General features: G+C 38.0%; 1 protein-coding gene across 12 annotated transcripts in view; it reads left to right on the forward strand.

The window, feature by feature from the left end:
• LOC100878167 (RNA-binding Fox protein 1) overlaps positions 1–12,895 on the forward strand; it is a 341,805-nt gene extending 328,910 nt beyond the window's left edge. For all 12 annotated transcript variants that reach the window (XM_076530956.1, XM_076530957.1, XM_076530955.1 and 9 more), the window contains 3 exons: positions 4,161–4,327; positions 5,654–5,717; positions 6,047–12,895. In XM_076530956.1, the coding sequence (XP_076387071.1) occupies positions 4,161–4,327; positions 5,654–5,717; positions 6,047–6,091 (276 nt within the window). In that variant the 3' untranslated portion in view covers positions 6,092–12,895. The remainder of the gene's footprint in view (positions 1–4,160; positions 4,328–5,653; positions 5,718–6,046) is intronic.
• Position 12,896: the final 1 nt, after the last annotated feature.

The following is a 12,896-nucleotide window of genomic DNA, read 5'->3' on the forward strand; positions in this document are numbered from 1 at the left end:
CGTTAAATTCCTACGCGTAGAATTACCACGCGTTGCATTACTACGCGTTGGATTACCACGCGTTGGATAACTACGTATGGAATTACCACGTATCGAATTACTACGCGTTGAATTACCACGCGTCGAATTACCACGTTATGGATTTACCACGCGTCGAATTACCACGTTATGGATTTACCACGTTATGGATTTACCACGCGTCGAATTACCACGCGTCGAATTACCACGCGTCGAAATACCACGCGTCGAATTACCACGCGTCGAATTACCACGCGTCGAATTACCACGCGTCGAATTACCACGCGTCGAATTACCACGTTATGGATTTACCACGCGTCGAATTACCACGTTATGGATTTACCACGCGTCGAATTACCACGCGTCGAATTACCACGCGTCGAATTACCACGTTATGGATTTACCACGCGTCGAATTACCACGTTATGGATTTACCACGCGTCGAATTACCACGTTATGGATTTACCACGCGTCGAATTACCACGCGTCGAATTACCACGTGTCGAATTACCACGCGTCGAATTACCACACGTCGAAATACCACACGTCGAAATACCACGCGTCGAATTACCACGCGTCGAAATACCACGCGTCGAATTACCACGCGTTGAATTACCACGCGTCGAAATACCACGCGTCGAATTACCATGTATCGAATTACCACGCGTCGAATTACCACGTATGGATTTACCACGCGTCGAATTACCACGTATCGAATTACCACGCGTCGAATTACCACGTATGGATTTACCACGCGTCGAATTACCACGTGTTGAATATCCATGCGCTGGATTACTACGCGTGGTATAACTACGCGTTGGATTACCACACATTGCATTACTACGCGTAGAATTACCACGCGTTGCATTACTACGCGTTGGATTACCACACATTGCATTACTACGCGTAGAATTACCACGCGTTGCATTACTACGCGTTGGATCACGAAGCTTCAAATCCCATTTTTGCAAAGAGAAAATAACTTGCTTCTAAATGGAAAATAAAGTATAAAAATCAATATATAAATACTGAAACATCGATTGACATATGCAATTTGAATAAAATGAGACATCTGAAAATTTAATAAAATAAAATCTGAAACGTGAAAACAATAATTTTGGGTAACGGCCCCAGTTGTAAGTCAGAATTATTTGTCCGGACAATTAGAATTAATAAGCGCAAAGAGGAGGATAAATCTGAGATTTTGCAGATTTTGCTCGAATCGCAAAGATTTGAAAGGTTTCCTCGTGGATAATGTAATTTGAGGATTAGGGACGAGAGGTTTAATAAAACAGGGGCCAGAATAAGAGGTGGATTTAATTTCGGCGTTCTTGAGTGTTCTGCAAGATACGATGACACGGTTGAGCCCCGTTTCGATTCGTAATCCCGTGAAAAACGCGAGAACTCGAGGATTCTCGTCGGCGAAATAGTCGGCTGAAAGGGGACGTAGAGGTAAATGGAAAAAAATTCTTCGGGTATTACGAGGAATTCAACGAAGTAACGTGATTTCGTAGTAAAAGGAATATCCGCCTTTCGCTGATACAATTGCACACTCTAGTCTAGATGCATGCACGTAGATTCCGCGTTTCCTTCCACAATAAATGGCATCCTCCGGGGATATATCTTAATCTCGACGCGAATATCGATGCTTTCCGCGTTCGAGACTTATCTGGAACGGTTATCATCTCGCCGCTAAATTGCTCTTCGTATCTAATTTCCCGCCCTTTTGTACGCGAATTTCCCTGCAATCCTGTGTAACTGTTTCTTTACCATTTCCCTCGTGTAGAAGGTTTTGTTCGACGACTCTCAAATGAGAATATTTTCTTCCTTCTTTCGTTTTCTATGCCCAGTCTTGTATGCTTTCTAACAACTTTCAACACATCAAAATATTTAGCATGTATATATAAATTGAAACAGAATAAATTGTTATCTTTTAGCAAAATAAAATAGTACCTTTTAGCAACCTTTTATTAAAAATGATGGGTTCATACGAGATTGGGAATACAAAAGGAAAAGAATGATAAAGTCTTGTTTTGAAATAACACCGATCTCGAATATTGCAACTTAAGGATAATCTTGATAGTTGAGTATAGACGAAATGAAAGAAACAATAGTTGGACACACACGTTCTTTGTGTTATAGTAGCTAACATGAAACATCATCATCAATGAACGATGAATGGATTTTAACGAGCAAACTGTATCATTTCCGCATCATCTTTTGTACATAAGGCACATCTCCTGATGCTTTTTTGATCGAACAACAAACAGTAGCTTCGAGAACCACGTTTTAGCTGAGTGCTCGAAACTTTTGATTACCTGCACACCATCATTGTGCGTCGACGAAACAACGCCGTACGGGTATCGCTCCGAGTATCAAAGTTGTATCAACTTTCTATAAGACGCGGAGAATGTGGTAGATAAAAAAAGGAAAAATCGGAGGGTTGAGTACGTTGATGTTTCGTCGGTGCACCGCACAAACGCGTCTACGAGGGTCCTTGCACGACATCAAATAAAAAGAAGAAACGAGAAGTTTGTGAAAATTGGACGAGGAGCACGTAGAGAGATAGAATTGTAGAAATATTGCCGTTCTTCCCTTGCACAAATCATACGAATTTCTGTCGGTGGAATTGTTACTTGTTGACTGTCGAGTTGGAGATTTCAAAGAATTTTGCTTTTGGAATTTTTATGGAACTTATTTGGGATTTGGTAATACTTTGGGATGCGAGTTAAGAATTCGAATACTAGAGAATTTTGATTCGGGAAAATTTCGGAATTCCAACAAGGGTGAATTCCAACGTTTGAGATTTTCAGTACCTGTGAATTCCAGTGTTCGTGAATTCCAGTATTTGTGAATTCCAATCGTCGTGAATTCCAATCATTGTGAATTCCAATCATCGTGAATTCCAATCGTTTAGAATTCCAATCATCGTGAAATCTAATCGTTTAGAATTCCAATCGTTTGGAATTCCAATCGTCGCGAATTCCACTGTTCGTGAATTCCAATCATCGTAAATTCCAATCATTGTGAATTCCATTCATCTTGAATTCCAATCATCGTGAATTCCAATCGTTTGGAATTCCAATCATCGTGAATTCCACTATTTGTAAATTCCACTATTCGTGAATTCCCATGCTTGTGAATTCCAATATTCGTGAATTCCAGGGTTTGTGAATTCCAATCGTCGTGAATTCCAATATTCGATAACTCCAACGTCTGTGAATTTCACTGTTCTGGAATTTCACTAATTAGGAATTCTATCATTCAAGAATTTCAGTGTTAGAAAACTCCACTGTCCAGAAATTGCAGTATTCTGGAATTCCAATACTCAGAAGTTACAACATTTGTGAATTCCAATGATTAAGAATTCCAATAGGTTTTGCAAGAAATCTAGTATTTCAGAATTCCAACCCTTAAGAATTCCAATAAATTTTACAAGAAATCTTATGTTCCAGAATTCTAACACTTAAGAATTCCAATGTTTAAGAAATCCAATAGGTTTTGCAAGAAATCTAGCATTCCAGAATTCCAATAGGTTTTGCAGAAAATCTAGTATTCCAGAATTCCGTCTCTTCTGAATTTCAATAGACATTCAAGAACTCTAGTATTCCAGAATTCCACCCCATGAGCAATGCAGTGTTTAAGAATTCTCTCAATATTAAAGTACTCTAACATTACAGAATTCAATCCTTAAAAATTCTTCAGTTTCATTCAACATCATTAATATTCCCAAGACCGTAACATTAAAGTACTTCACAAGTATCTAGCAATAATAAAAAGTCTCTCCAGAATTACGAAGTTATGACAGTCAAATCAACAATTTCCACAAAGTACCATCACAGTAACTCCATCAGTCACGTCTCATTAGCAACCGTAACTGACCATCGAAGCATCCAATCAATGTCCACTCGCTCCCCTCCAGTTAAAATTCGCTGTAACAGTACGGAACAAAAGCTCCTTCAAAGCGTGAGCAAGCACACAGAGCTTTCTTTAGCTAACGCAATATTTGGTAAACGTGCAAGGACCTTTGGTAAATGGTAAGAGGGCGCGTTGGTAGCGTATCCTCTGGCTAGGACACCCTTGTCTGGTCTGTCTTGGAGCTTGCTTGAGCCTTGCATGGCGGGTCATGGTTCCTGTTTCAGGCCGCGGCAGCAGCAGCTGCAGCGTCACCATTGCTGAAGACACCCCTCTCGACGGCTCAGCAGGCCACCTACGCAGCTGCAGCGACCTACACGGCAGTGGCTGCGCGCGCATACGGCGCAGCTGCAGCTGCGGCACAACCGGTCGCAGGATATGCCGCAGTCGCGGGGTAAGCACCACTCTCGCTTACCTTCCTTCTACGACCTCTCCTTTCGCTTTTATCCCTCGGGCTCCAATTGCTCTTTCCTTTTTTCATCCCGACTACCCCTTACGGTCTCTTCTCGATATATCAACAGATACGGAGACCTCTTTACTACATTACTGATCTTACTTATGTGACTATTCTATTTTATATTGTTACATCTTACATATGTGACAATTTTATTTTATATTGTCAGATCTTACATATGTGACAATTCTATTTTATGACATATTTTATATTGTTTGATTTTACATATGTGACAATTCTATTTTACATGTTTTATATTGTTACATCTTACATATGTGACAATTCTATTTTAAGACATATTTTATATTGTTTGATTTTACATATGTGACAATTCTATTTTACATGTTTTATATTGTTACATCTTACATATGTGACAATTCTATTTTAAGACATATTTTATATTATTTGATTTTACATATGTGACAATTCTATTTTACATGTTTTATGTTGTTAGATTCTACATATGTGATAATTCTATTTTACATGTTTTATGTTGTTACATCTTACATATGTGACAATTCTATCTTACGACATATTTTATATTGTTTTATTTTACACATGTGACAATCCTATTTTACATGATTTATATTGTTAGATCCTACATATGTGACAATTCTATTTTACATGTTGAACATTATTTATTTTTAATTGTACATTAACAATACATCAATTTTTTTATATAATTTACCTTCATATTTATTGCTGTCATGTTTAATGCATCAGTATAGTATATATTGTCATTGATGCACCAATTATTGTTATTATTGTTAATTATTATTATTATATTTCATGTATCAATATATTGTATATTATGTTCAGAATATCAATATATTATATAGTACGCATATATTGTAATGATTATTATATGTACATTATGCATGAATACATTAGAACTCGTTACATCAAAATATACGATATTGTCTCTTCAACAATATATTTGATATTATAAAGCAATATTTTGGACCGTAAGGGGTTATTTCAGTGATCAATGATATACATATGTACATGAAGTTCCTTGCAGACGAACACGAAGACGTGGTAGAGCTCTTAGAAGTCGCAGATACACCGAGATCGAGATGCAACCCGATACACCTGTCGAAAACCCTGATAGTCCTATCGAAACCTTTAAAGACACGTCCTAACGTTTGTATCTCCTTTTGCCTCTTCATCCTATTTTTATGCAAACCTTTGTACATCAATACACTTTCCCGTGTGTCATGAAGTCTAATACCACAGTATTTTTAATGTGGGTATTGCTTTTTCTAGTTACGGGCGTGAATACGCCGATCCCTACCTTGGACATGGTATTGGACCAGTAGCCGGCTATGGGGTGAGCAGAAATATTATTCTATTAATAAAAAGCCTATTTCTTTCATTTTTTCATATATGCACATCTATATAACATATTTCAAAATAAATCTGTATGATGTATTTCAATATATATAAATCTGTATGATATATTTTAATGTGCAGTATGTTTATAGTTTAGCAAATTTCATTTTTATTGAAGACAGTCGAGATGTTACTCTAATTTGCATATTCTGAAATTGTCAGACTCCAATCTATAGTTCTAGAGTTCTCGAATTTGTACTTATAGTCTAGTTTGTGTTTAGACCACTTCTTTTGAGGAAACTAAGAGGGTAAAAACTTTGTTTTCAGGCGACAGTGTACAGGGGTGGCTACAACAGGTTCACGCCGTACTAAGGTTCGAGAGATAGCGAAGCACGAGCCTTCCAAGAGTACATACTCAGCCGAACATGACCAGAAGAAATCGACACAATCATCATCCTCATCCGCCATCGATCACGATCACCCCACGAAGCGATGCCTGGATCGTCCGCGCATGCTGACGCTAGCCTTCTTCGTGGCTCTCGACGCGAAACAGAAATGACTCTCATCTACGAAATAATCATCGTTAAATCGGAGCTCGAACAAACTCGAAAACAGTCTTCTGAACGGACGAAACGACAGCCAGAGTTTCTCCCGTTGGCGGAGGAAGACGAACAAAGGGACCCCTCGACAATTGGAAGGAAAATAACCGAACAAGTTCGACAAGCAACGCGGAAGAAGATCAAAGGAATAGAGAATGATATATACGGAGACGCCTCGAATTCGAAACGGATTTAAAACGTGCCTCGAGTTCGAGATAGTTCGAGATAGGGGTTGCGAACCGCACGACAAAGGCTTGCTCGAAACGTCGTCGAACTTTTGGAAGCCATGATCGATAATCGTGGGAGGTAAACGTGGAGAGACGAGGAAATTGATAAACCGAATTACCCTGACAAAGAGGAACGGTTCAATCGAATTTCGGCTTTTGGGACATGCTAAACATTCCGCTTCCATTAGCGGAAGAATACGTTAACACTTTGACAATTGCTGTCACGTATTTTTAACGCTTAGCTTCATTACTCCTTTATTGGTAAATACCTTCAGCAACCATCTCTGAATTTAATAATTTTATATGCAGTCTATAGTATTAATTTAAAAGTACAATTTTCTGGCCACCATTTGCATTTAATGAAGTGTTCATAAAATGGCGCCGTTGAACGTCATAACCTCTTCGGAAAGAAATATGAAATGTCAGCAGTCAAAGTGTTAATAAAAGGTTAATAAATGAGGATCAAATGAGGTCCGTTTCGAAACGTTTTCGACCAGTTTGAATTCCGAAGGAACACGTCAGACTTGTTCGTCTCGAGTTCGAAAGCCGGCAGCCATTCCGACTCTGATTAAAAGCGAGGGAATGTTATCGAATATAGCCGGTGTACGTGTATATATACGTGTGTATATACATATATATATAAATATAATAAGTAGATAGATAGATATAGGTAATTGATCTCTTTAGAAATCAATTGTAATTATGCAATTCGTTGCTCGTGCACGTCTCAATCGTTGGGGGTTTTAGATGCGTCCGGGGTAAGTTTTATCGCGAACGGGGTACATTTTAAATTGTGTATGAACACAAACGTTGTGCAAGAAATGATGGATTTTGTACATAATTTGTTCGATTTCATTGGGCCGCGTCGTTGAAAAGCGAACGCGGAGTCGTTCTCGTATACGAGTTAATTCGCGGTTTTTCGTTATTTTTTTGTATCGCTTTTATTTGTAATTCTTTTTTTTGAATCAATGATCGTCTCTCGGATAAACGCGTTGGTGTAACTAGAATTGCGGAACTAAATTACCTAATCTTAGGTAGAATGTCAAAAAATCGATTTGATAATGGGATTTCGAAGATTTAACATTTGGAATCTTGGAAAATAAAAGTTTAAGATCTTATCCTGATCTAGTTACGCCAATGGTCAGAGATTAATACGCGGTTAGGTGAAAGAAAATGGAGAGCTCTCGCAAATGGCTGCCGGAAAAGGAACTCCTCCTTCGTGTCGACTGGAACTTCCGGAAGCGACACTCGGTGATCCACGACAGACGATAGACCATTTCTTTTCCTTTTTCTTTAGTTAGATAGCCAAGAGAGAGGCGACGAGAGCGGCGAGGCAGTTACGCGTGTCCGGTAGAGTTTCTATGCCAAATAAGTGTATGTGTGTGTGTGGAGCATGTGTGTTTGTGTAAATTTGTGAATCGAACCATGACCGAGTGATTCGAATAAATAGCTTCGGGTAGAAGAAAACCTTGAAGAGTCTGATTGACAGTCTACCGATTCCTGATGAAGATTATGGTACAGCAGCTTCTCTAAATACTCACACCTTGTCCACGCTTTAACAAAAAGTAGAGGCAGCCTCTTCTCTAATTACAGGTAGAGAACTTTTAGGAACGTACTTGAACAAATTTAGTAGTAGATATAGCGAAGCAAGTTGGACGAGGTTTCTTTGCTCTCTTATTTTGTGGAGGAGTTTTTGATGGAGGAGTTGAAATCATTTTATATGAAACATTCATATTTTTACATCATTTATATTTTTCTGCTTCTAAGTCTAAATTAAACTTCTGACAGTGTGTCAGTTTCTGATGTGAAATAATATTCTGAAATATCATCTTCAACAATACAAATACAGAACTTCCATCGAAAGTATTACAAGATTACAATTTCTCAACCAAAAATGAATCTCCACGTTCGCTAACCATAATTTTTGTCCAGGACTACGGTAGAATTTAATTAAATTCAGAAGCTCAAATCACGTGATCGAGAATGTCAATATTTTCTACAGACTGATTCCTTAAATTTATTAATCAATCTCGAAATATTTTATGTTCCTCAGCCTACAGTCTCTATAACTATTCATTGTAATGTACTTTATTTCCTATTTTAACTCTTCTTTGGATCTCCAATTTCGAAGCAGTCCAAGACATTTTGCTGGAATCTCTCTGAGATACATAAACCTCCCTAGTCAAAGAAAGCATATTTAATCCAAAGGACCTCCACCGAAGAAGGGTTAAAGGACCAACCCTCGGGTTCGTCCAAATTAAAGTTCCTGGATTCGCTATGTTCTCGATCACCGATTCGTCCTTCGAGAGGTCATGTTGCTTTTAAGGAAACAAAAAATCGGCTAACACACGTACACACATACAAGCACACACAGAGACATAAAGATAGAGTACTCCGAAGCAGGGGTAAACGCAAAAGGGAAAATGGTACGCACATTGAGCCGAGTGAGTGATAATCCCTGTTACAAGTTCTAGTTAAGTGGAGATTTATCGTAATAAACATATACATAGATATATAAATAAATAAATGAATAAATATATATATAGATAAGTGGTTGCGTGATTCGACGTGGAAGCGTGAGATGGAAGGAATGCTAGCGAACAAAGTGTGAATGAATTTTGAGAACAAGAATAAAACGAGTATATGCGAGAAAGAAAGAGACGTAGGGAAAAGAAAGATGGCGACAAAACGCTGGTGAGGGGTTGGGATAAGGGAAGATGGAAGGGAATTACACAACAAAGAGTCGTGTGTGAAATAGCCAAATATGACAAAGATGTTCTTCACAATCTTTTCGTTCTTTTTTTCGTTCTTTTTTTTTCTACGTAGTTAGTTCGTGACAGATTAGTTGGCTGTCGTCGGTTATATACGTTTTAACTCGTAAATCTATCGCTAGGATAGTTATATATAGGCTAGGAAAGAGACAGTGAAAGAATATTAAAAAAAAATAATAAATAATCATATTCTCATGGTTTTTTTTGTTTCTCTCGTTTTGCGTGTGCGAGCGCCAGTACATGTAAATAAGAAATTAGGGATCGACCGTGGAAATCGATTTCGTCGAGCACAAAACTTGTTTTAAGAGCTAAGCCGAACAATTCTCAGACATACTCATGATTCTTGTAACGTTTAAATTAACGAGCGTAGATTTTAATGCAGACTACAAACGACCGTAAAAAGATGCTAGTGATTTATTGCATCCACGCGAGGAAACTGGGCTGAAGGGACAAATTGATTCAGGATGATTCTTGAGATTCGATGTAGGTCAAACCACCTTGATCGGTTAAAAATACATTCTCCATTTGTAACAATTTATATCTAGCAATGAATGACATTGACACGTTTGAATAATATAAAATTTAGCCTACAATTTTTGTAAAAAATTTTTTTAAATATGCGTTCACATATTTCACGAAGTAAATCATTCTCCCAAACTGAACAACGCCATATTTATTTTTGATGTAACAGAAAATTTGTACATAACATGTATTAAATTTTTAAATGAAATTTCTGTTGCGTAGAAATAAATTTTCAAATGCGAAGTTTTTGAGCCAATCAAGATGGTATGACTTCAAAGAAAGCTCGTTTCCTCGTCATTCGTTCTGCACGATCGTTCCTCCTCGACTGAACGCTTTTTTGTTATAAGTGCTCGAAGATAACATTGATATTAGAAAGGATACGCCAAGACGGTTCATCCTAGAGGAACGAGCGTGCAAGGACGATGAAAACCGGGCAAAGATCTAATCCCTGTATATTGTACACTGTAATTACAATTTATACTTTACTCGTAATCGATACCTTTATCGGTAGGCTATTACAACTAGTGGCTAGCGTAAGTCAAGCTCAAATCTAGGCGAGAACCCATCGTCTTATTCTTCGTCACGAGTGCACAACTTCCCTTCTCCCCGTTGATTCCTCCTCCTCTTGTTCCTTGACTCTTGGTTTCATTCTTTCAGCGTGTTCGAGTGCGCAGGCCTATCGTACACGATTCTCGATACTTTCTATTTGTGTTCTCTTTGCCACTTTTCGTTACATTGTAATTGGCTACGCGTCGAAGCGACTGACCACATATTGTATATGTTTGCTGACCCGATTCGACACTGTAATATTTTGCACAGAGTGTTTCGTAGAACACGATTTGTTACAGAATTCGAAATATTTGCACCAGCAAAATTATTTGAACAAACACTTGAAATGTTTATGAAACAACTTGTACAAGCTTCCGAGAACGAAAGAATGAGTAAGATGATAAGAATATTTAGAACCGATTATCACTGAAAATTGTCCAATAATTTGTAATTAATTTACACGTCGACGATTAATGAAACACCCTGTGAAAAGGCAAAAGAGCGTAAAAGAAGCGAAATCGATACCCGACGAATTGTGTACAAAGGAACGTTCAAGGAACCTAGAATTTAGCCAGGTACGGACTAGAGATTATAGCGTAGAGTCTGTTTCCGAGTCTTAGAAAGTCAGAATACCAGTCCTCTCGACGAACTTCTAGCGATCAGCTTATTTATATACATAGAAATTCGTTCGAGTGCTTCGCGCGTTTATCGTCTATCGATTTTTGGGTGCGTCTGACAGAGGAGCGCACAACACGGAGTTTCTTCTCACCTCTCGAGCGAGCAAGAATCAATTGTACAAAATGCGTGATTGTAACGTGCTCGATTCGTTCGTCGGTCGCTTGGATGCGTCCCCTCAAACGTTCAACGCAAAGTCTCTCACAAACGTCGTTTTAAATTTCGCGCGTATTTTTGATTTTCCCGCGTTTACTTCGAATCCAGCGGCTGGCGGTAATTCGCATTGTAAGATAATCCAATAACGATCGATACGCACCGTAACGTTATACATACATATAAATATACGATGATATGACATATATATATAATTATTATTATAAAGCAGTACCGTAAACGGGATTTTTAAAAAAAAAAGTGAATCTAGATGACTTACATGACTTACGTAAAACGACACATCTTTACGAGCAACATATCCTAGCGTACTAGGCGACTGTTCGGTCTGCTCGTGATCCTGTGCGAGGGAAATTACGAGCGTGGTAGGCTTCCTTAGGGATTAGCGAATTTAGGGGAAGATTTATTAATTTCTCTATAGTTAACTCTTCAGGTGTAGGTGATTGGAAATTTGGGGGATTAGTGCATTAAACTTTTGAGAATTTGAGGACTTAGGAATTTGGGAGACTTGGTAGATTCAAGATTTGAGATTTTGGTGCTTTGGGAATTTGGGGATTTGAAAATTCAGGAATTTTTTAATTTAACAGCTTTGAGGATTTGGTATATTAGAAACTTCAAAATGTGGGATTTGTGAATTTGTAGATTAGGGAGTTCGGAATTTGGGAATTTAGGAATTTAAAGATTCAGAAATTTATAATTCAATAGATTCAAAGTCTGACAATTTAATTATGGATTCTCCTACGAAATGCTAACCCAAAGGAAGCCTAGCATCTAGCTCGAGTAGAACTAGCGGAGGATCCCGAGCCGCGAACACCTTCTTTTTTTCGAATTATCGGGTAAAGGAGGACGAGCGAGAAAAATGAAGGATAAAGTAAAAATAAGGGATGTTCCATGACATTAGGGCGTTAATGTAACGATAATAAGTCGTAACTTGTTAGTGATTCGTGCGTGGGTGATTAAGGGATGCGTCCGTGTATTGTACTCGTGAAAGAGCGTTCTCCAAATTCTTGTACAATTTATTAACGATTTTATTCATTGTAACGATATGCGAGAAGTTTGGAGAACTCGGGATGAAAAGAGACGAGGGAAGAATTAAAAACGGAGAAGGTAGTAATAAGGATAATTTAAATAAAGGTTGGAGGGAAAAGAAAGATTGAGATGGGTAATAACCAAAACGAAAAAAGAAAAATACAAAAAAAGAATACGAAATAGAGAACATCGTAAGCAGCTAAATGCCACCTGTTTTTCGCTTCTCTCGCCGGTGTAATCGGATTCGCAACGGGAGACCCGTGTGCGAAATTTTTCGGTTTCCGGTTGCGAATCTATAATACGAAAACGTAAACGAATTTACGTTGAATGCAAGAGGCAGATATTAATTGTAAAATCGCAGGAACACGAGAACAAGTAACGAGAAACGTTCAGGTGCATACACGAGAGAACGAGAATAACTTTAGTTTGCAAAAAAAGAAAAAGAACAAAAAAATACTGATGATAGGAGTACACACGGGGTGTCGTAACGGAACACCTTTATCATTGTCTGATTTGATGATATTTTGTAAGTCTGGACCAGTTGTTAGGTTCTTATTACTCCCATAGCGACTTCTTATGGCGTATTTTCTCTGTATATTGTCAATGTTTATTATTAAATATTTTTCAAATAAAC

Source organism: Megachile rotundata, chromosome 4, assembly GCF_050947335.1.
Source record: "Megachile rotundata isolate GNS110a chromosome 4, iyMegRotu1, whole genome shotgun sequence".
NCBI classification, from domain to species: Eukaryota; Metazoa; Arthropoda; class Insecta; order Hymenoptera; family Megachilidae; genus Megachile; species Megachile rotundata.